This window comes from Hydractinia symbiolongicarpus, chromosome 15 (genome assembly GCF_029227915.1).
Source record: "Hydractinia symbiolongicarpus strain clone_291-10 chromosome 15, HSymV2.1, whole genome shotgun sequence".
Taxonomy (NCBI): Eukaryota; Metazoa; Cnidaria; class Hydrozoa; order Anthoathecata; family Hydractiniidae; genus Hydractinia; species Hydractinia symbiolongicarpus.
The window spans coordinates 7,364,618-7,388,586 of NC_079889.1; the positions used below are offsets into that span (position 1 = coordinate 7,364,618).

The 23,969-nt window shown below is 34.2% G+C and overlaps 1 protein-coding gene and 1 long non-coding RNA gene across 3 annotated transcripts; one reads left to right on the forward strand and one right to left on the reverse strand.

Moving 5' to 3' along the window:
* The first annotated feature begins 267 nt into the window (after nt 1-267).
* LOC130628904 (uncharacterized) lies at nt 268-5,744 on the forward strand. The gene is made up of 5 exons (XM_057441958.1): nt 268-2,418; nt 3,479-3,931; nt 4,132-4,197; nt 4,436-4,485; nt 4,637-5,744. Exons 1-5 carry the CDS (start codon nt 2,340-2,342, stop codon nt 5,321-5,323), a joined length of 1,335 nt encoding a protein of 444 aa, XP_057297941.1. The 5' UTR covers nt 268-2,339; the 3' UTR covers nt 5,324-5,744.
* Nucleotides 5,745-10,928: 5,184 nt separating this feature from the next.
* LOC130628910 (uncharacterized) lies at nt 10,929-12,024 on the reverse strand. Of its 2 annotated transcripts, XR_008981872.1 has the most exons (3): nt 11,850-12,024; nt 11,586-11,654; nt 10,929-11,061 (listed from the first exon to the last, which is right to left on the reverse strand). It is a non-coding gene; the product is annotated as an uncharacterized LOC130628910 (long non-coding RNA). The 2 variants fall into 2 exon arrangements; XR_008981871.1 differs by lacking the exon at nt 11,850-12,024 and having other exon boundaries at nt 11,586-11,832.
* Between the last annotated feature and the right edge of the window lie 11,945 nt (nt 12,025-23,969).

Here is a 23,969-nt window from a genome sequence, read left to right on the forward strand (position 1 = left end):
CCATGTGAGGGAAATTGGGAAGATGGCACACTGTGTGGGCCGTTGGATGTTGCCGGGAGTTGTCTAGTAGAGCGCGGGCTCTAATTGGGTCTGCGTAGCTCAAAATGAGCATTAAATACTCTAGGACTCTCCATCTACGCCATGGCCCCTCCTGGAAATAATAGACAGGGTATATCCCTCGATATTTGTGAGGCTAGCCATGTAAAATATGCACATCTATCTATCTATCTAGCTACTAGCTAAGTGTTGTGAACACTGTATTTTATTTAGCTAGCTAGCTATCTGGTAGCTACCTATGAAAATAAGCTTTTTTAGCCCTTGTTATTCTTTTGTGGTTAATGTTTTTGTTTATAAATTTAAGCATGATGGTCTTTCAGTTATTGCCTAATCATTCTTTGTAAGCAGTTTTAAGTTTGTGACTTTATTTTATATAAAGTTCTACCTTGTGATATTGTTGCACTATGTATAGACGACTTTCATCATATGACGCGTGTTGTTTATAATCCCCAGACATCTTACGCAAATCGACAGGCAAAATAATGCAGGCAGTAAGTCGTGGACCAGTCCATTCCAAACTTTATATTCAGTTAGAGGCATCTTTTGATCTTGAAATTCGAATATAGCTTGCATGTAGTTTAGATTTAGATCATATATCAGTGAAAAGATGCTAGTAGCCACAGTATAAAAGTTTTTAACCATAATTTGACTTTCTTCACCTACGGTCTGCATTTTTTTGCCTGTCGATTTTTCTAATTTTTTCAGCGCATGTGCAAGAATCCCTTAAAAACGTAAACATTGAAAGTCATCTATATATAGGAGCTAGGGAAAAACTTCTTGACTCTAGTTTGTTACGGGACGCCTAAAGAATTGGCAAACATTTTCGTATCTGATCTCTGAATCAGTTAAAAAAACAGGAAACATTATCTAAACAAATAAAGAATAGTTAATTATGATTATGTATATGATCCATTTATCAAAATCATTTATCCGTTATATCGTGTTTATGTTGATTTCATCAATATAGTTTTCTGTTTTCGTCAATATGGTAGAGTTCCCAAAATTTGGGTTGTCGCTTGTGACGTGTTTTGCAATATCTTTTAATTTATTCTAGTGCCATCTCTACTATACCCCACTTGTTAAAAGAAACCTGTTTTTAGCCGGCTCAACATAATTGAGAGCCAGAAGAACCTTTTTTCCATGTTCCTACAAAATACTTAGCCAATTTATGATATTCGTTACCTACAATTTTTTCTTGGTTGTTTAGACACAGGGTACTTATGAGTACGCATGATTTAACCTTGGGTGATTGCATTACTCCTATTACAATTTGTTGAATATATAACATGAAGACCAGTATTCAGCCGAATACCACCAGCCCAACATGCTTAGGATATTCAAGTCATAATGTTATTTACAGATGTTTTAAAAAAAAGATATCCAATAACAAAGAATAAAGTGTATATATATGTCAACAACATTGGTTAAATCTCCAACTAGCTAGCTAGTAGTAACCAATTCTAGTGCTAGTGTAACTATATATAAAATCCAAACCAATCAACCTTAGCTAGTAGCTGAACACTAGTAAAAAAATATAAACCAGCAACTTTAATAAGCCCAATGGGTATAAAATAAATGCTAATTTCTATTTCTTTTACCAAAAGTTCACAATTTGCCCATTTGACAAGTTAATTTGAGAAATAATAAAGGTAAACAAACTATATGTGCATCACTTCGCTGGAAAATTAAGATTGTCTCTAAACTAACCTCGTTTTCATGTTAGTATGTCTATTCCGGCTGTGTATTTTGCGGAATGGAAATGGATATTGAAATAGGTCTATTGACGTAAGCTATGGTTTTAAACTAAAAGTATGTTTTTATACTGCTAACTTTGCTATGTACTCGTAACTTATGTTCTTATTTACTTACATGTTTCCTGTTAATGTATCCAAATAAAACAGGTATTTTAAACGAGGAAAATAGTAATGTTAAAAAGAGAGAAAGGCTGTTTTAATATTGTGGACAATTTGGTTTGCCTAGGTAGATTAGGTGGATTTTACCCATTCTTGATTTAAGGACTCAGAAGAATAGTCCCAGCATCAGTAAGGTTAAGCCCAACTTGGTATTTATGGTTAGTTCTGTAATATATAGCTATGTTGCATGTCATTACAACAGCAGTTTTGTTAATCCGTGATTGTGGCTAGTTTTTCATTAGATCCCATTTATTTTGAAAGGAAATTAAAGTACTTTATTATTTGCATTCATTTATTTAGATTGTATATATATTTGCAAGTTGGTAATTTTAACATTTTTTTTAGTTTAAGTAATATCTAACTAAAGTTATGGCTTCTAGCATAGCAGATGCAGATGCAAAAGAATCTCTAAAGAAACTGTTGGAAGAAAATGATGATGAATTTTCATGTATGTATATGAAATTTACTATTTAATTTTTTCCATCTTGCCCTATTTAATAGAAGGAGCTCTTATTGGAGAGGAGATGCATAATAATTTATAAATAGTTTCAATATTGTAATGATATACAAGTTTTGTCAGAATTATGTTCCTATGTGCTTTCTATTAGAAATCATTTACTTTATTCGTACTAAGTCCTATTTTTTGTGAAAAAAGTAGTATGTTGGACACAATTTGGCCATACATTGGAGTACTCACTGAAACAAATTATAATAAATTACCTGGGTGATAAGGGTAAGATGATACCATATTGGCATTGGTTAAATTTGGGTTTTGGATGAGACATTTGTATAAAAAAATGAATTTAAAAGCTTTATTAACTAGACTATAATATAAACTTCTGAGTATAATGTGCAACTGTAAATTATGCATGTATTTATGCCCTGTTGGTCTAATGGCTATGACACTCTTGTAAATGAGAGATCCAGGTTCGAATCCTGGACAGGGCTAGGAAAAGCATACTATCTTGTCCCTATAGCTATAGAGCTCAGGAAGGGAAAGATTACATACAGTCATATCCTTAATAGCGCACGGTCGCATACTTACACTTTTTCATTTTAAACGAAAGTGTTTTAGTATGTCAAAATGAAATTTAGCTATATGTATTTAACCACAATTCAATATTCTGTCTGGAAATGGTTGTTTCTTGCGAACATAGGGGACCCTGATCTCCGCTCCGCAACCCTTTTTATATGGATTCCTGCTTTTTTGTGATTTGTAACAAGAACAGCTATAAACGGAAATATTTTACAGTTCACAAAAAAATGCATCTATAATTTTGACCAAAGCCCTAACTTTACTATTTTTTCCTTGCTGTTTGTGGGGGAATTTGACTTTGTGCGGAAATTAATGTGCGAGAAATAGTTTGTTATTTTTTCGCCCGCCGAAAATTAACAGGCGTGGAAATTAGTACGAATAAGGTTCTATAATTCGCTCAATAATTCATTGTGAAATACATGTGTATCTTTAACCTGCTTTATATGCTTGTTTTCTTACTTTTCAATTTTAGTGGAGAAAATTACTGATGAAGAAATGAAGAAGGTCGATTATCTTATTAATTATCTGGAAGTTAGAACAATCACCGATTTCGCTAAATTGTGTCAGCACCAGGTTTTCAAGCTCTTGTCGGGAGAAATAAAAAGTTACCGCCTGGCAGTTGTTAAACATCAGGAAGTAAAGTTAGATGGTGTTCGACTGATGAAGCACCATCTTCCCATACACAACATCCATTGTGGTTCTGGAAATTTTACGGACGCTCAGCGACTTGCCATCTGTGAAGTAGCAGAAACATTTGTTAACTGTGATGACATGTTTACTTTGGTTCATAGCGTTTTGGAATATACCATAATATTATGGGCAACAATTGGCTTTGGCGAATTGAAACCTGCGCAGGCGCGATACTACCTTCTGCATGGCGGAGAAGATCGCAAAACTGAAGCTTACATTGCTATGGAAAGAAAATGTATGGTATTTTGGTTCATTTAATTCGTTATTAATTTTGTTTAATTTAATTTCGGTCAACGTTGTTTTTCATTGATTTTTAAAGTTTGGGCAAGTCCGGACCTTAAAAAATGGTGATTAAGTTTTCCAGATAGGCTAGGCAGTCATAAATTAAAGTATTTTGGGGTATTGTGGTTTTAACATTCGTTGTTATACTTTCAGTTTTCAAGAAAAGGGGAAACAAAGCATCAGAGACTTCTACTCATGTACCTGAAGATGCCCAAGAAGGTAACTGTCAGCTAAATTCTTTTTACTACATGGAAATCTCCTGTGTTGCTCCTGCATACTGAACTATTTTGCTATTACACTTTTATGCTTTGTTTCCGAAACGAATGAAAATGAAGAAATAGGAAGTCAAGAAGTTAAACTCGTTATTTTTTGTTATAACATGTAATCAAAAGTAGTGCCTATGCTCTGATTCCCGTGCTGTCATACTTTGTCTTCCAAACCTTTTTTCACTTCTTAGACAATTTACTAACCCGGGGCGATGCAAACACATCAACAAAATCAATAGCGGTAAGTAGTATTAGAGCTCTTTCTCTGTCTTTCTCTCTCTTTCTCTCTTCTTATCCATGCATATTTTTGCGCTACTTTTCAACATTGGGCTAGAAAATCTTTTCCATAAGGTTATACGAGTTTAAATAAATATTAACACTTCATTTAATAGGTTCGCGAAGCAAAACAATGCCCTGCTTGCTCTGTGACTGTTCCTAACTTGCCCAGACACATGCGAAAAGTGCATAAAGGAAGGGATGCAAAAGCTAAGCACGTGACAGCGTCTCACTTACTTAGAAAGGTATACTCCTGGAAAGGCCAAACAATAAGCCGACGAAAGAGTAAATCCAGTGTAAAAAAATCTTCGTCTAGCAAGGATTACCATGTAAAACGGCACTGTCCTGTAGCTGGTTGTTTTGCCGTATGCGTAAAGATGTACGAACATCTTTCGCTATGCCACCATCTCGAAAAAGAGGAAAAGGACCAGCTGCTATCAGTAGCCAGAGCCTTCAAGCCTGGAGACGTGGAAGATAGAGGCTTGGAAACGTCAACGAATGAGTTAATTGGCGGGGACTACCAATCTGAATTTATAATCAATACCTGCGATGCTCAAGATCAACAGTCTTCTGAGCACACTGAACAAGTTGACGCTGCCGCCAATGAATTGGAAGTTAATGCACCTGGAGAAGTAGACCGCGCAATGTCTCTTTTCCTGGCATATATGATGTCGCCAGATGGAGGTCGTCGGGAAAATAAGTCTGCCATCCAAGTTGTAACAGAAGTTAGATCAGTCGTTGATAAAATCGGTGCACGCATTTTTATAGGAATGAAAGATGCGCGCACACTAAAGTATTCCTAATTTTTTACCATTGCCGGTCTAAAATTATTCTTAGCTTTCTCTTATGCTTAATATTGCTCTGGATACAGACATCATCATAAATAAGGAAAAGTTTAGTAAAAAGGAAAAAAAACTTGAATATATTAAGATATTTGTAAGTTTTGAGTAAATTACAGCATATTCTTATATTATATAGCGTGTAGTCTTTGTTATTATGCTTGTGTTCGATTTTGTATTATTTTACTTTACGATGATGATTTTTTGGTGCTTTTCTGGTGTTTTTTTGCCAATTTGATATTTGCTAGAAAAAAAACGTTTGAAAATAACTTTAACTTCTTTCCTTGTCCCATTTAAACAAAAGTATTTATCGTCAAAGATTGGAAATGGATAATTGAACTTTTACGATGAATCATGATTCCAATTACTCGTTTTTATACGAAACACGCATCAAGTTTGAGTTTTACAGCTACTTTTAACTGGGAACTGGTCAACTATTGAAAATACTAAAAACTAAAGTTTTAAATTCGCAGGGCTCTTTCTGAAAAGAATTTAAGGGTACAAGAAAATGCAGACTCAACATAAAATATGTTTCTCCTAATGAAAATGTGTAGCATCCAACGTCGTTTAGGCCCCAGTCCAAATATCTCAAAGTTCAAATAAGCGCCTGTATTCTATTAAGCGCGCCTGAAAAAATTTATAAGTGCCTGCGCCCGTGTAAAAAATCGAAAATTTATAACGCTTCCAGGGTGCCCTCTTAATGTGTTTTTTTACTAACTAGCCAATACAATTTTTTAACTAAATAATTTACATATCATTTTAACAGTTAAATTGTCAATTTTAATAACCTTCCAAGTTTAAAAATCTAAGAAGTCATACACACATGTATCCACGTTAGGGTGAGTATGAGTTCTGAAAATTAAACAGGGGGTAATCCATACCGTAATTCCTCTTTTTAGCCCCCGGGGCTTATTAAATTCTGCAGGTTTTAGACGGGGGCTTAATAGAAGGGGGGGGGCTAAAAAAAGGGAGGGGGCTAATTAAAAATTGAATTTTAAACACAATATCTATTTTTCAAATTAATACATAATGTTAACTTTACCTGTTTTCGTCTAACAGAAGAAATTCTACGTCTTCCGTGCACCGCTTCCGTGCCTGTGCCTGTGCCTAGTGCCTGGAACATACACAGCACGTTGTAAAAAAAAAGGAACCACAGATATTTTGCACACAAAACTTGGGGAGAAAAAATTAAAGCTGCAGCATATGAATATCATTGTCTATGACGTTAAATCCACGAATAATATCGAATTTCTTTGACTACTTTAATTTGTACTTTTATTTTTATTATTCATTTTTTTTTTGGGGGGGGGGGCTGAATAAAGGGAGGGGGCTAAATAAATTTTAGAGTCGCTGGAGGGAGAGGGCTTATTAGAAGAGGGGGCTAAATAAAGGGAGGAGGCTAAAAAGATGAATTACGGTATTTCAGTTGTTTCGGTCAAGAATATAATACACGCAAATGATATATTTTTGTGCTCCTAAAAATTGGTTTGAATAAACAGATTTATCCATTGCCAGCTATGGTCACCCATCGCTGGACTAAATATAGGTAAAAGTTGACTTACGCTGTATAGTCAGAGACAGACATAAATCCAGGAACATATTAAAACCCTATTGCGCAAAAAGATGTTAATAACAAGAGGGCATAAACTGTTTTAGCTAATCATCGCAACCAACACCCACAATTAGAGAACTTTCAAGAAAAAAAAGCTAGTATATCAAGAATTACGAAAAATACGAGCTGATGTTTTTGAAATGGACGTGGCATCTTACCTGTTGCAAAAAATCCAGGACCATTGAATAGGACGCTCCTATGTTATCTACAAAAGTATCCCAGATAGGACATTTTTGTCCTACCTAGGGTTAAAAGGGTCCAAATGTCCAGGCAAAATAAAAAAGAAATTAAAAAAAAATATTTTTGTGCTCCTGAAATTGGATATTTCAAGTTTTACAGGTTTTTAATTAATGTCAGCAAACCGGCTGCTCTAAAAGTTGTTTATACCTTGTCTATCTGATTAAGAAGTAACAAATCTCCCCGATTTTGTAAAATTAGTTTACAGTTTTTTGAAAAACAAAATTTATGTCTATTACATTGATTTCCACTCAGGGTTATATAAAGAAAAAGGTAAACTCCAAATATTACTTTTAAAAACAATGCAAAACACGAAAATACGCTATCCATACATCTCTTAAAAACCGGGGAGATTTGCAACGCAAGCCTAAATATTTCCATTCTTTAAAAAAAGGACAATAAAATCAAAAATATCAAAGCTAACGCCGCAATATTTTGAAGTTACCAAGCCAGATAATTGAATGTAATGTATGCAAAATTTCTCGATCTTTACTCAATGGGAACATATTTAAATACTTGTTACAACTTGTAAAACGTTTTTTTAAATTTTGTTATTACAACGCCAAAAATGTTCAGCAGAGAAAAACATTAACCCTACTTTCTGTTCAAGTTGAATTTAGTGACCAAAAACGCGACCGTGTGGAATTTAGTGGATAGTTATTTTCTAACAACTTAAGGATGCTCAACACGACCAATTTTATTTTTATCAAAATTTGGGCATTTTTAGGGCCTAAAAACAGTTTGGGGGAGATTTGCTACTTCAACAACTTTGGAAAGCTATAACTTTGCTACAAATTCAATAAGGTAAAAAAGCTTAATTGTTTTATGATCGTTAAAGTTTTCTTGATTATTTGCATCATCTAATCCGTTTCTTAGTTGCAAGCGCGAAGCTTTAAACGGCATTATAACTTTGTGTAGCAAATCTCCCAGAGTTGCATCTACAGATAGATAGATAGATAGATAGATAGATAGATAGATAGATAGATAGATAGATAGATAGATAGATAGATAGATAGATAGATAGATAGATAGATAGATAGATAGATAGATAGATAGATAGATAGATAGATAGATAGATAGATAGATAGATAGATAGATAGATAGATAGATAGATAGATAGATAGATAGATAGATAGATAGATAGATAGATAGATAGATAGATAGATAGATAGATAGATAGATAGATAGATAGATAGATAGATAGATAGATAGATAGATAGATAGATAGATAGATAGATAGATAGATAGATAGATAGATAGATAGATAGATAGATAGATAGATAGATAGATAGATAGATAGATAGATAGATAGATAGATAGATAGATAGATAGATAGATAGATAGATAGATAGATAGATAGATAGATAGATAGATAGATAGATAGATAGATAGATAGATAGATAGATAGATAGATAGATAGATAGATAGATAGATAGATAGATAGATAGATAGATAGATAGATAGATAGATAGATAGATAGATAGATAGATAGATAGATAGATAGATAGATAGATAGATAGATAGATAGATAGATAGATAGATAGATAGATAGATAGATAGATAGATAGATAGATAGATAGATAGATAGATAGATAGATAGATAGATAGATAGATAGATAGATAGATAGATAGATAGATAGATAGATAGATAGATAGATAGATAGATAGATAGATAGATAGATAGATAGATAGATAGATAGATAGATAGATAGATAGATAGATAGATAGATAGATAGATAGATAGATAGATAGATAGATAGATAGATAGATAGATAGATAGATAGATAGATAGATAGATAGATAGATAGATAGATAGATAGATAGATAGATAGATAGATAGATAGATAGATAGATAGATAGATGTGCATATTTTACATGGCTAGCCTCACAAATATCGAGGGATATACCCTGTCTATTATTTCCAGGAGGGGCCATGGCGTAGATGGAGAGTCGAGTATTTAATGCTCATTTTGAGCTACGCAGACCCAATTAGAGCCCGCGCTCTACTAGACAACTCCCGGCAACATCCAACGGCCCACACAGTGTGCCATCTTCCCAATTTAACATTCACTGGCCCATGTTGAATCGCCGTCAAGAGGAATCGAACCCCTGTCTCCCGCACAGAGTAGGAGAGCTATAACCACTAATCTACGGCGCCACATAACCACTAATCTACGGCGCCACATAACCACTAATCTACGGCGCCACAAGCTAGCTGGGATGTGTGTGTGTGTGGAATTAATAATGGTTTTGATTCTTCTCAAAATGTTAAAACTTAGTGTCTTTGCTCTGAGGAGTGAATTCTCTTTAATTTCGCTAAGAAATATTTATTTATTTTTCACTGTTTAGGTCCGAATCATCTGGAAATTGCTTGTTTAGCTCCATATCCTTATGTCTGGTAGGTGATAATAGTTTGACGCAACAGTTAAGGCTACTTGCTTGCATTGAACTTTTTGTCAATTTTGAGTATTATAGTTCTCACCCCAATTTATTTGTTGACAAATATCCATATTTAAGTCCATCAAATATTTTAGCAATGTCAGTATCTCATGCTGCTGTTGCAGGGACTATGGGGTTACTCAGTTGTCATTTTATCCTGCATTCATTTTTATTCATATCAAACCATTTCATTGCAATATTCATTATCATTTAATTGAAAACTGTCAAGAAATAGTAGAACATAGTTGCAGTTGTCAAGTTATCCTGTATTTTTTAAATATAAATATGCCAATGACAGCTAAATTTTTCTCTATTTTTTCCTCATCATTGTATCTTGTTATCTTAATTCTTTACTTCTTTTTTATTTGGCTGTCCATGTCTGGATGACATTTTTTGTTATCCTAGGCATGCTGATGAGCTCTGATATTGAGCGAAACGGCCTATTAACATCTATAAATTATATGAGATCTTGTTTCTTTCGTTCATAGGCTTCATATATAACAATAGAAACTCAGCAAGAAAGAGAAGCAACCAAACAACATTGTTGAAAAGATGACACGGTAACGATTTTCGTTTTATGCTGTATGAATGACAAATAGCCTTTTTATTTTCAAAATAATTTACAATTTAGATGCGGGAATGTTGTTTTCAGACAATCTAGGATCCTCCAATGTTTAAAAATTTTCTGGGCCCTCAGGCCCAACCATGGTGGGCCTTCGCGTGTCACTAATATAAGTACATTTTACGACGGGGTACATCAGAAATCCTATATCCGCCCCTGTATCATACGTCTTGTTGGAACTTGAAAACCCGCGGACGTTTTAGGCGTTCTGTGATTTTCATTCATTCTGAACTTTAAAACCCGCGGACGTTTTAGACGAATCGACATTTTGCCTAAGATCGCCCCGGGTTTGCTTATTTGAGTAAAATATAAAATATCGATAAAACGCCGCGTCGTCATGAAGTCGAAATCGGCGGATGCCAAAAATAAATTTATAAAAATAAATAATTTTTTTATAGATTATTCATCTATAGAATTCTTTTTCTCTAGTAGGTCACAAAATTAGGCTTAGGCAATTGCCTAGGCTGCCTAACCCTAGATCCGCCCCTGTGAGCTGCCCAACGAGACAACCGCCCTTTAACGTCCTCTGGTGGTTAGAACAGCTTAAAAATCAAAACCCTTGAACGAGTTGTTGATAAACGCCTAACTTCTCATTCTTACTTTAAGTCACGTGAATTTTACTTTTCTTTGTACAACTTACAAGAATTACAAACATCAAATTTTCTTATTTTTTTATTTAAATTAAGTTTTACAATTACGTCTTAAATATTACATAAAATCATGGACGGAATTGAGTTTCTTCAGTGCTGGGTATAGTAGATGGATATTTGATACCAAGTTTTGCCGTTGCAGCTAAAATATAAAAACCCATGAATGTAACCTGAAAGCGTTTGCGGCATTTTTTGTACGAAAATGCGAAATCGAAGATCGTAAATAAAAGCAGCATTGTTTATCAAATTAGTCACAGTTAATTCCGCTACTGCATTGTTTTTTAAACCAATCAGCTTCATTTTATGACAATTTAAACCAATCAGGATGTTTTAAAATCATAACAAACTTTTAACGTACATGTAGCTACATGTGAGCGATGTGAGGCGAAGTAAACTTTATTTGAAAACTAAAGTTTGAAAAATTTCAAAACTATATTCACTGAAATCTATAAAGCTAACAAAAACAAATAAATTGCTTAACCCCTTTGGTATAGAAGATGTAAAAAACTCAACGAAATTTTTAAACTTTCTTCCTATTCAAAATGTCAAAATGTTACAACTTTTTGCTAATGTAACTTGAATTTATCCAGGGAAAACTTTCCACTCTTTTCAACAGCTTGATCAATCTTTACGACCATCTTTTTGTGGGCAGAGACAAGATTTTACCTTCTACTGGCGTCGATAATTATTGGTATGGAAATATCATTGGGTGTAGGAAAAAAATCCATCCTTAAACTAAAAAAAACAGAGACTAAAATTTTAAAATGAAATACTTACAAAACCAAAAAACGAAAGTCAAATATGGCATCAAAACCAAAATTAATTATAAAATTTGATTAGGATTCCTGAAATGTAATTAGATATCAAAATTCGCACACTTCACTTGTCAAACTCAAGTAGGGATGAGAGCTCACAAACAAAGCTAAATACTTATATTTCATCTCGGCTGTTTCATCCGCAACATCGTCGGCCGTACATTTAAAATTTAGGCACCAGACGAAAATTTCTTCAGCAAGACATAGCATTTAAATCCAAAATTTGGCACCAGACGACCAGTGCCAGCGACACCACCGAGAGTCGTCTGGCGCATGCGCAATTGTATGCGCAACTTACGGCTCTTGGAAATGTACCCTGGAGGAACTTGGGTCATCTACCGTACTATAGTAGGTGGGTCTCCGTTTACAATGTTCGCAGATAGAGCCACATCCGCATAGTTTGCAGTGCGTTCTCATATTTTGCGGATATTTCCACCAGCGCAGGCTTTACATGTGTACCCTATTCTATTATATGCGTATAGAGCTAGCACCACATAGTGTTCATTCAATCTTTCCCTGCCATGTTTGGATATCCCGCCACATCCGCGGACTTCGCAGTGTGATTTCCTTATCCCATGTGGATATATTTGACTAACACCTCATGGCGTGCAATGTAATCTTTGTCTACCATATGGGCACTCGTTGCGTTTGTTTGCTGGCTTTAAACTATTCAACAACCTAATACATTTCCTTGTCCGTTATCCATTTATCTTGATACAGTAATAGTCTATAGATAAAGAGTGTTTACACGCTGTACATTTTTTAGTCTTTTCAATTTTTTTAGGCCTCTAAGGCTGAAAATACTACTCAGATAATAGTTATGCGTAGTTCTCTCTATTTTCAGGTAAAATACTTGCAGGAATCCACCCCTCTTTTACAGCCATCACACGAGTTGTTTGCCCAACTGCAACCCTGTCATCTTTAAGAATCCTCTACATTAAGCTTTGCCGAGGGTCTTGTGATGCCCATGATCTTCTTTCCTGCAAGGGTATCCGAAAGTAAGACCTACATTTACGTACAGCGTATCTGCTAAGGAGAAGGCAAAACTTTTTATTATTAATTAAATTTTATTAAAGCATTTATTATAAGGCTTAATTCATTTTAGAAATGGATAAATCGTCAGATTTTTCGCATTGGGGAGATAAGTTTCCAGCCATTGTGCTAAGTACGGACTGATCTCTGCCATTTGTATCTGAGGATAGCGCAAAATTATACCATACACCTACGCTTATCGCTGGTACGGCTAATGCTACCACTCCTGCCCCTACACCTACGCCATAGTACACGGTTTTGGACTTACTAACTACATGACCACTTGATGAGGTACTCTTACCCTAGTTCTTAAGTACTTTGTCCTTGTTCTTGCGATTATATTCCATTTCATACCAGCAGCAACACGACCTTTATTTTTCTTTGTAAAAACCTGCATTCACTTTATATTCACTTTACAGAGGAATCCCTCTATAAAATCAAACCTTTCATCATATCCTCCAATTAATTTTGACTGAAAATCCACCACCTTTATTTTCTTTCTCTGACTCTTTCACCTTCCTGGATAACTTCGCATGCTTGAGCGTATGTCCCAGCAGCAGCGCAGGTACTAAGAATTTGCATTACACCAAGAAAATGCAGTACACAAGAACACTCAGGCATGCCATGGAATCCTTAACGGTAAAGTCTTGCTGTATATCCTGCCTTACACACTGCCGAGTTGAACAAAATTACACACGATATTCGCATACATGTTGCCTGCATGCCCAGAGAGTGCTTTGACTGTTTTTCCTCTGTCTGTATATTATTGTATGTCATCTAGTGGTTTAGTTATAAAGCCGTTGTAACAATTTTTTGGCAAAAGATGCACCTTGCCTTTGCGCAGAGCATCCACTAAAGCTTTCCTCTTGTCGACCGTCACCTTTTTCAAAATAATTGATTCTATGGGGTATCCACAACATCAACGACTGGATCAAATTCTGACGATGATGATGATATTTACTATGTGTCCATACCAATGGAAAATGTAGAAAAGCAACATGTAGGATAGAGCTACGGCGGATGCTGCCGCTACTACAAAACATAGAGATATATCGTTCAAAATTTTATATGTGGTTTTTGGACATATTTTTTAGACACCAAACACACTTTGGAGAAATCTCTGGATTTTTTATTAATTTCTCGGACTGAATGTCTTAAATTCAACTCATAACGCATAGTACTTACTATTGCAAATGTTTGTTAAACTATCCATCGAAAATGTCAACAAAACATAAAATAATAGATCAAGGAAAACATCAAAAAGTTATGTCTCTTCGAAAATCAACTGGAAATGATTCTTCATCGGTTGTTAGTTCATCCATGAGAAGAATTCCACAAATCTTGTCCTCGTCATAGAAAAACTTTTCAACTTTCCTTTTTAGGTATTGATATACCTGCAGCATATGCATTATCGCTCCTAAACCTTCCACACTTATGATCTTGATGGTGAAATGAATTGGCAAAAAAGAGGGCTTGGACGATGCTAATGATTTCGTGATGCTTTCCCATCAACTGATACAATTTTTTTGTTTTTGGCTCAAATGGAGGTGGTATCTTTTTAACAGCGTCTTTTGACAGAGGCAAAGAAGTGTTATTAGTGGTTGTGGGGAAAAATTGTGGAAGTATTCGAAAGAACAAATGCAATTTGGATGTCATAAACGCCACTCTGAAAGTTGCCCCTTCTTGTTCCGCTATGAAAGCAATATAGAACAGGAATCATCATTAATAAAAACATCTGTTTTTTTGGTGTCGCCGTTTACATCCATTACAGCTGTCACCATGAAATCCATGTTGATAAATTCTACCAGTTTTACCGCCTGTCTATTATAACTGGTATCCAAGATCCTTTTTATAACTTCTGCTATTTTGCATATCTCGTTTGAGTTTTTATGAGATAAACCAGCTTTACCATCTTCAATTTTCGTGTTTCAATTGATCGCTATATCTTGCTGTCAGTTGTCTTTCCAATTTGCCTTGCGTTTGAAGTCCTTCACCTTCACTGGGCTTTTTTCCTCAGTTGCCTTTTCCAGTTTGTTTCGTAAATCCATTCGGAACGACAAATTTTGCTTTGTCTGAACTGTTCCCAGGTCTGGCTTTAAGCTTAAAATGTCAATTAAAATAAGTTACAGTCACATTCTTAGCAAAGACCACTAAGATTTTCTTACATGTAAAAAGCAACATAAAACTGAAGCTAGCATAAGGTAGCTACAGCAGCTAAAAGCTGGTCACTTAAATATAAACTGGAGACTTAGCTAGGTATAAAAAACATGGCTACATATTTATAAATTCCTAGCTACCTAGCTAGCTAGTTGTTGTTGTTGTGGTTGATGCTAGCTAACAAACATGTCTCGCATCAATAATATCATCAAAACTTTAAAAAACATAAACAAACCTTACAGAAACCTTTCTATACTTCATTTATATACCATGCCCCTTTTTAAATGCTTTTGTAAAGACTTATTTTGAAGGCAAGAGAAGACAAATGCTTAAAAAGGACAGCCATCTTTTTTGCAAACACAATTTCCGTTACTTTGTGCTAGAACTTCATTTAATAAACCACACAAAACTCGCGGCTTTTCACGACAAAGAAGACATATTTTTTTCGGCAACATCAAAGATTTTTTTCGGCAACATCAAAGGAAAATGACGATATCAACTTTGCCTGTTACAGACACACAAACAGACACACTCTCCGTATTATTATAAGAGATTTGTTTGTTATGATCTCCATAACTGTTGATAGATTTTGGGAAGTTTATTTAAATCTAAAGTATCCGCTATATTGGTCTAAACGGAAAATGAAAGTGTTGATGGCAATTGAATGCCTTATTTCATTTCTTATTGGAATTTTATCCGTTGGATTTCTTCTATATTACAGAGATGAAGCGTACCATAAGATTAGCGTACAATTTTTATTTTTATCCAAGCATGGATGTTATTTTTATTATTATTGCATTTATTACGTACGGTAATATTGTTGGTAAGTTGCTGAACATGAGAACGCATGCAGCAAAAATTCAATTTAAACACGATTCGGAAACTGACGCAACAGAATGTAACAAGTTAAATAATTGCACAAATTCTTCCTCGTATTTACCGAGACGCCTTAAAGAAATAAAAATTGGTCAAAAGCGAGCAAAAAATCTGTATAAACGCCTATTGCTTTCAACGTTTTTGATAGGGACATTTATAATCTTTGTCGTTATCCCCAATTTTTTTTCTTTTGTACATGACTTTTAATGAAGTAGCTGGAAGTCAAACTCTGCAGCAGTATTTTACATTTATGTTTTACTGTGGCTACATTTCAGATGCTTACTTGTACGTTATTTTATCGACCACAGTTGGTAGAAGTCTGGTAGGAGGTCTTTCCTAACTTAGATATCTTTGAAAATTTATTTGTAACAAGCTTCAACTTTCTCAAATTAAGATTATTGTAACAGATTCAAACATGATGCATAAAATACAAATCTCCTATAGACTATGAAACCAATAAACTACAAATCCTCGTCCCCAGGATTTGTTGCCTATGCCGGGCCGCGAGCGCTTATTTGACGACTAAACAAGACCCTGGTACAGGCTGCTTTTTTCCTTTTCATATAGTGGGTTACTATAAATAATCAATGAGTTTGTCTCGTTGTTACAGTTTCTGCGGCCGGTAAAAGAAATTTAATCGAGTCCTTCACAGTCCTGGTGCGCGTGATGTCTTTTGGTTGTTTATGTTTTTTAACGCTTGACTTTAAAAAGTTTTATTTCAAACTAAGTTATTATTTGTTACCCTAGAACTTTATTTCATGGCGATTAAATCTTTTAAGAAGCATTATTTATCAATCATAAACATAATGTGGTAACGTGCGATTAGATAAAGCTGATTTTGTTGGGATAAACTGCTATAAGACAACCTATAGCTCAATTTAACTAGCTGCTATTTTACAAGTCAAAATGTGTAAGTCTTAGATTGTGGCAGGTAGCTAGTTATATATTTAATAAGGGAACAAAATGAGAGCCAGCTTAGATAGCTGGCTAGCAAGTATAAAATTCAATATCTTATAAATGTGAACTTAAACTTGTTATAACCAACCCAGGTCAACCCAGTTGAAAATATTATATGTATAGGTTTAAACTTGGATCCAAATTAACATAATGCTTAGCCACCTTTTGTCCTTATATCTACGCTATGATATGATCCCTTTCCTTCCCTCAGCTACCAACTTTCCCAGTATGGTTTCCTAGAAGCAATATATGTGCGTTTAAGCAGTAATATAATGTGATCCGAAGATTCACATTTCCCAATTGTGTTGGTAAAGGTGCTATGTGCCAAAAGCAATTGGCTAAAATCTTACGGAAAGGCCATAGCAATTAATCTACTATTACTTAAATGTGTTATATATTGTATAGCATTGGCCATGTAATAATTTCGTAGCACCCAAATTAGTCATTTTTTACGACTTCCTACCTCTTGTAACCCATTGTAACAAATCTAGTACCACACACACCTCTTTTTACGTATTATTTTAAATTTTAGGACCTTGTCTATTCATTTCCATTTTCATTCCATACCAAAGGCAAACTAGTGCTCTAATATGAGAAAAAAATATATCAGGGCCATATATTAAGCACACAAAATTACATTTTAGGTATTTTGTGTAACTCAATCAAAAGGCAAAAAACAAGTTAAAGATGTATCGTACACTAAAATAACTAAAAATATCTAACATACATAAAAACTTTTTTTTTTCTTTGGTTAGAATGTTTTCAGCTGTAAATTCTTTTTGTGGTGTTTTTAGACACAAATTTTGTTTCGAAATGTGACATTTTTCTACCTATGACTAGTGTGGCTAAATTTTGCACAAGTGTAACGTTTCTGCTTGCTAGCTATACATAAATTTTAAATTTGTTAAGCAGTCACATCAATTGTTTATAATAATTGGAAGACACATTTTAGCTTGTCTGACCTAAACTATACTTTTGGAAGAGCACTTGTTTTTTAAGTAGTAAAATGATTAAAAAAAGATTTTTTTTATTTAGTAATGGCTTATTATGCCTGCCTATGTACATGTTAGCAAGATTAGCTAGCTAGCTACATGTATTTTCTCATCCAGCTAAATTGCCAAAGTCATATTTTTTATTGGAAGAACCTTATTATCATTCAAAATGTCAAAAATAACATCTTTTATAAAGGTTTACTGTTCAGCTCCCCCTTTTTGAACATTTCCACATAATCTTTCAATGTTTTTGTAACAAAATCCGCCATCTTTATAGTAAATTGTTGTATGTATTATGACGCGTGAATAAATTATCTATGTCAGATGTAAGCCAATCGCATTACAGAACTCACCACTCTGTACCAGAGGTAATTTTACCGCCCGCCTTGACGTCAAAAAGGCAAAAAACCCTGGGGACGAGGTTGATAAACTACAGCGTTATTTTCAAAGTTACTCGTTGTCGAAGTATTACCTATATTAAATTAATCAAAGCGACAGCCTTTTTTGCGTGACCACTTTAGCTACGTAGCAACATTTATTTTATGAGAGACCAACTTGCACCGAATTACCACTATTGCGGATTAATCCGGTTTAAACCCTTTACTTGTGTCTAGGTTTCTTGCTACAGTGAAACCTCTTTATAGCGGACACCATCGGAACCTCAAGAAAGTGTCCGCTATAGAGATGTGTCCGCTACATAGAGGTTCTTTCCAAAATTAGCTCAAATTTCTTCAAAAACCATATTGAAATCGACCGTAAGGTGTATCAAGAGACTGGTTTTGGGAGAAGAAAGACAGTGAGCACAATACATTGAGGTTATGCTACCTTTCTTTTAAAAAAAACAAGCTGATGACTTGACAAAAAACATAAGGGTATTGCTTTGTCTTCGGGAAGACAATTTAAAAACTTCCACTTTGTCAATGACTTTTGAAATTAGGCCAGTTATAGCTTTATCATTTTGATTCATTGAAAAGTTGAGCAATTCGTCCAAATCATGCAACGCTTTTGATGAAGAAAGTTGCTAAGGAATGTTTTCTCCTTTATCGTCTTCTAAAGCAACTTCTTCGTTTTTAGTATAACTGCTGTCAGATGGATCTGGTAAAACTTGTTGAATAGCTTCCTCTCGAGCTTGTTGTCGCCAGTCTATTAAGTCAGTGTTTATTTGACCGATCGATGTCGTCAGATCGTCATCAAAGCTAATAAAGTCTTTGACAGTGATGTCATTGTCTTCACGCAGCTGAGTAAGAAGACTCTCAAATTCTTCATCAATTTCGCTATCCTCTGAAATGCAGCTAATATCTGGTTTTTTAAACCCACACTTTTGGAAGCAATGTAGTATGACCTCTGCAGACACATCTTTCCAAGCTACTTGTAACCAATGAATTGCTTTGGCAATATTGATGTCTTGTATTATTTATGAGGCGTTCTTACCTTCGTCAATTTGTGACACTACATACTTAATTAGCATTTTCCGATATTTACATTTAAACGCTCTAATTATGCCGGCATCAAGTGGCTGTAAGCGAGATGTGGTACACTTTGGCAGAAAGATCAGCTAAACGTTCTCAAATTTATTTTGGGGGTTTTAAGGTGCGTTATCAATAAAGAGAATAATCTTTCTACCTTCTGACTGGACTCTACAATCAAGAAGTCTTCCATTATTTCAGTTCTCATCCAAGCCTTGTCGTTTGAGAAGTAATGCAACATACTTGATCTTCTCTTATCCTGTATGTTCTTCAAGCATCTTGGAGATTTACTCTATGAAATTACAACGGGTTCAGAAACTTTGAACCATCAGCTGCCACAAAAAATGCTGCTGTAGGACATCTAGACTTTTTACCCACTTTGCAGCTTCTAACATGAAAGACAGTTCAAAGTTCGAGTGTGACAGTTTTGTCAGAGGATACCATGCTTATATGGATATTTGGAAACCACTGAAAGAATCCCTGCAAATTCTCGTTTTTATGGCCCTGAAAAAGCCAAAAACTGGCTGAAAGATAAAATGCAAAAGATTAAAAAATTATTAAATAACTAGCTGAATACCCGTGGGAGAATCCACTGAATCTCTCAATAAACCGATGTAAGGGATACCAAACAAAAACATACAGCATATGGTAATTTGAATTTTTAAAACTTACAACACAACCTCGGCTCTTTGTCTCTTTTTATAACGGGACGGAAAAGAGAGAGAAAAAGCCCTGGGATCGAGGTTGCTCACAGTCTGCATTACTTTATAATTATACCCGTTGAAATCAAAACGTTAAAAATATAAGCAGGTACAGCAACAACAACAAAAAAAGGCAAAATGTCCAACAAAATCAAAGGCGTCTAACAACCGTTTCCTAAAAAGCGAAATCTTCTAAAATTTATACTTGCTTTGCCATGCCGTAAGTACAACAGGGAAAAAGGTATATTAGACATTTAAAAAATCCAACATATTTTGCCCAGTTATAAAAAAAAAAGTAATTACAAAATTTCCACACTGTACAGTTTGTAACACGTCATACCAAAATCAGATATTCAGTCTATTGCATACAGCAATCTTTCAAAGTTTTACACAAAATATAAGAAATTAACAGTTATCTGAATTCCCGTGAAGGAATCCATTGAATCTCTCATTAAACCGAAGTAAGGGATACCAAACAAAAACATACAACACAGTAATTTTAATTTTCAAAACGCACATTTCATCCTCGACCCCTGGCTCTCTGTCTCTTTTATACCGGGATGGCAAAAAGAGAAAAAAGCCCTGGGATCGAGGTTGCTCACAATATGCATTATTCTATGTTTAGAACTGCTGAAACAAAACGTCAAAAAATATAAGCATGTGCAACAAAAAAAATTATAAAATAAAAATGAAAAATGTCCAAAAATGTCAAAAGTGTCTAACAACCGTCGTAAAAAGCGAAATACGCTAAAACTATATACTTGCTTTGCTATTCCAGAAGTACATCAGGGGAAAAAAGGATACCATGCAAACCACAAACCTTCCAAAGTTATACTCCAAGTATAAGAAATTTATAGTTGAAAACACAAAAAAGACATATATATTTGTATGTTGTATAACTAAGGAAATATTTCAACCCAAAATATTAAAAGAACAGACCCAAACTTATAGTTAAGAAAATCACGCAAAAAATCAAAGAAGATAACAATGCAGCGTTTTCGAATTTAAGAATCGAATAAGTTTCAAACGATCGTAACGTAACAGATGTAAACATTGATTTAGGTTTTAGGTTTAGGTTTTTTATAACGACATCAACACTGAATCACACAGTCTGTAATCCTAAAAACAGTAACAACGGACATATTACTTTTTACAGTTTATGTAAATTCTTTTCTAGGATATACACGCTGTTTTTATAAGAATAGTGTGTTTTAGTTTCAGTCTTGATGTTCTGAACTTCTTTGACAAATGCTATTCTCATTTTTCTCACTATGTTCTTAGCATGACTATGACCTGAAAGTATATAATGCCTAATAAAAAAAGCATGCTTAAGTTACTATAGCTAGAGGGGAGAGGAAAGGATTATACCGCACTTTTTGTAGCTTACCGCCAATATATTTTGACCGGGATTGTCTCTGAAATTTTAGACTTAGAATTTTTTCGCCAATATTTTGCAGTAATTTTTTTGACTTAATTTTTAAATTAATTCTAAAGGTGGATACTATATATATGTTTTGAAGTATGTACCAGCATTGTTTCTTTTGTGCTATGCTAAAATTGGAAACAATGTAAATGCTAAAACACTGGGGCAGTTTTCGATAATCGCGAGACATTATAATATTCCGTGGAAAGTTATAGTTAATGAATACGTTATTGTTACTAATTTTTGTGGGTATTAATTTTAACGCACTTGTGCCAAAAAAAGTTATTTGGGCGCAAAATTTAGTACAGAAGCAACGCGCAAAATGTTTTGGGTGAAAAGTACTACGCGCAAAAAAACATATATTCGCCTTTTCAAGAAAGAAAGGGTACATGTATATTTCGTCAAAAATTCAGAAAATTTGTACCAATAAGGTAGGGCTTAGCTCTGTAAAGAAAGATCAAACTGAAAAAAGACCTTGTTTATGTTTGTTTTGCATGTAAGGTTGGCACTTGCGCAAAGTACAAAGGTGCCAGAACAAAATATTAAGTTTTTAAAGATATTTAGCTGTAAATTCTATGCGTCACAGTGCGTCACTAATGCGTCACTCGGTTTTTGCATGTGTTTAACTGTTAAATGTATGCGTCACATGCGTCACAACATTTTCTTTAAAGAAATATGTACTATTCTTTAAAAACATTGAATGTGACGCATGTGACGCATTAAATTCTTTCACAGCGTAGTGCCATATAGCTTGTGACACATATGTGACGCACTTGTGACGCATGGAATATAAGAACCTTTAAATACGAACATATATATATATATATATATTCATTTCTTGTTAGCTTTTTATTTTTGATAGTTGATTTGAAATAAAAAGAGAAATATGGTTTTAAGACTTTAAATAACTAGCTAGATATCTGTCTAAGTAGCTACTGTAGCTAACTATTTTTCATTAGCTGGAGCTAGCTAGCTTTAGCTACAACAGGATTAAGGTTATAGGTTAGGGTTAGTAGTGGCTGCTTGTATATTTTTATTTGGTACTTATTATCATTCGGTAAGAGTCCACAAAGTTTACTTAACTTATCAGATTGTAGTGGATGTGCTTTACTGTCCATATTTCTGGGCAGAATAATTACTTGCTGGCAAGTATTGCCACTTTAATCAGAGAAACTTTGAGAGAAACTTTTACCTTTTCACAAAACTTTGTCTTTCTTGAACGTTTGTTCAGTAATAGAATTTTCAGATCATGGATTTGTGAAAGTGTATCCACTAAAATTATCAAAAACAATTGTAGTTTTAAAGACGTTAGTGCCGAAATAAATTAGAAAGGCTGTATTATAAATTATATTATATACACCATATTTGTGTCGTTAGAACTTTTTAGTTCACATTTTTACAGTTTTCCTTGTTGTTATTAGGCGGAGCTATTTGAGAAGGAGATAAGTAGACACATTAGGCGAAATTGGAAAATTATTTTCACAAATTGAAAATTTGTAAAGTAGTTATATATTAAATCATTTCTACGATTTTTTGTCCATTCATATATATACTTAATTCCTTCAGTATGTCTAAAGAGTACAAACGACAATGGAGAAAACGAGTGATGATTGAAAGAGAGATTCTTCTCTCTGAGTCATCACCTGAAGAAGTTTGCAATGATGACACACATAAGGTAGTGTTGAGTGGGCATGAAGCGTCAATCCTCGAACTAGATGGACCAGATACCAGTGTTGTTGAATGTAGCTCTGAAGGATCACACAGTGAACAAAGTTACAGGTCTGATATTGAACTCAATGAAATGACAAATAGAGCCGAACTTTAGCATGAAAATCTTAATCAAGATCTTGCATCATGGGCATCTCGTAATGCATTGACAAGATTAGCCATAACAGAATTATTGACCATTCTACGATCTCATAATTGTTGTGATCTACCTAAAGATGCAAGAACTTTATTGCATACTCCAAGAAATGTTAATGTTATTGAAAGATGTGGTGGTGACTATATTTATCTTGGCATCAAAACTGAAATTTTAAAGAAACTTGCAATGAATCAGAAAATTATAGAAGGGCGGGATATTATCGTTAATGTCAATATTGATGGTTTACCTTTGTTTAAGTCATCAAACATTTCCTTGTGGCCAATCCTAGGGTTGATCACAAATCAAAGGGATTCAACTCCCTTTCCTATAGCCATATTTTCTGGTAAAGGTAAACCTATTAACTGTTCAGAGTTTTTAGACGATTTTTTAAAGGAATATTTGACACAACAACAAGAAGGAATAATATTCAATGGAAAAAGTTTACTTTGAAAATTCAAGGAGTAATTTGTGATGCTCCTGCTAGGCAATATCTTAAATGTATCAAAGCCCACAATGGATATAATAGCTGTGAAAGATGTGAAGTAAAGGGTGAATATTTTAAAGGCCGAATGGTTTTTCAATCAACAGAATATAAAATATAAAGTATTTGTAAGTTGTTAAACATTTTAGTACTTTTTGTGTTTTAAGAATTTGACATTATTTTAAAAATTATCCTCTGCTACTAGATGAAAGAAAAATCTGTGAAGAATATCAATTTTCTAGTGGTTCAAGTGACGAAGGAAAAGAAATAACAAAATCGAAGAAAC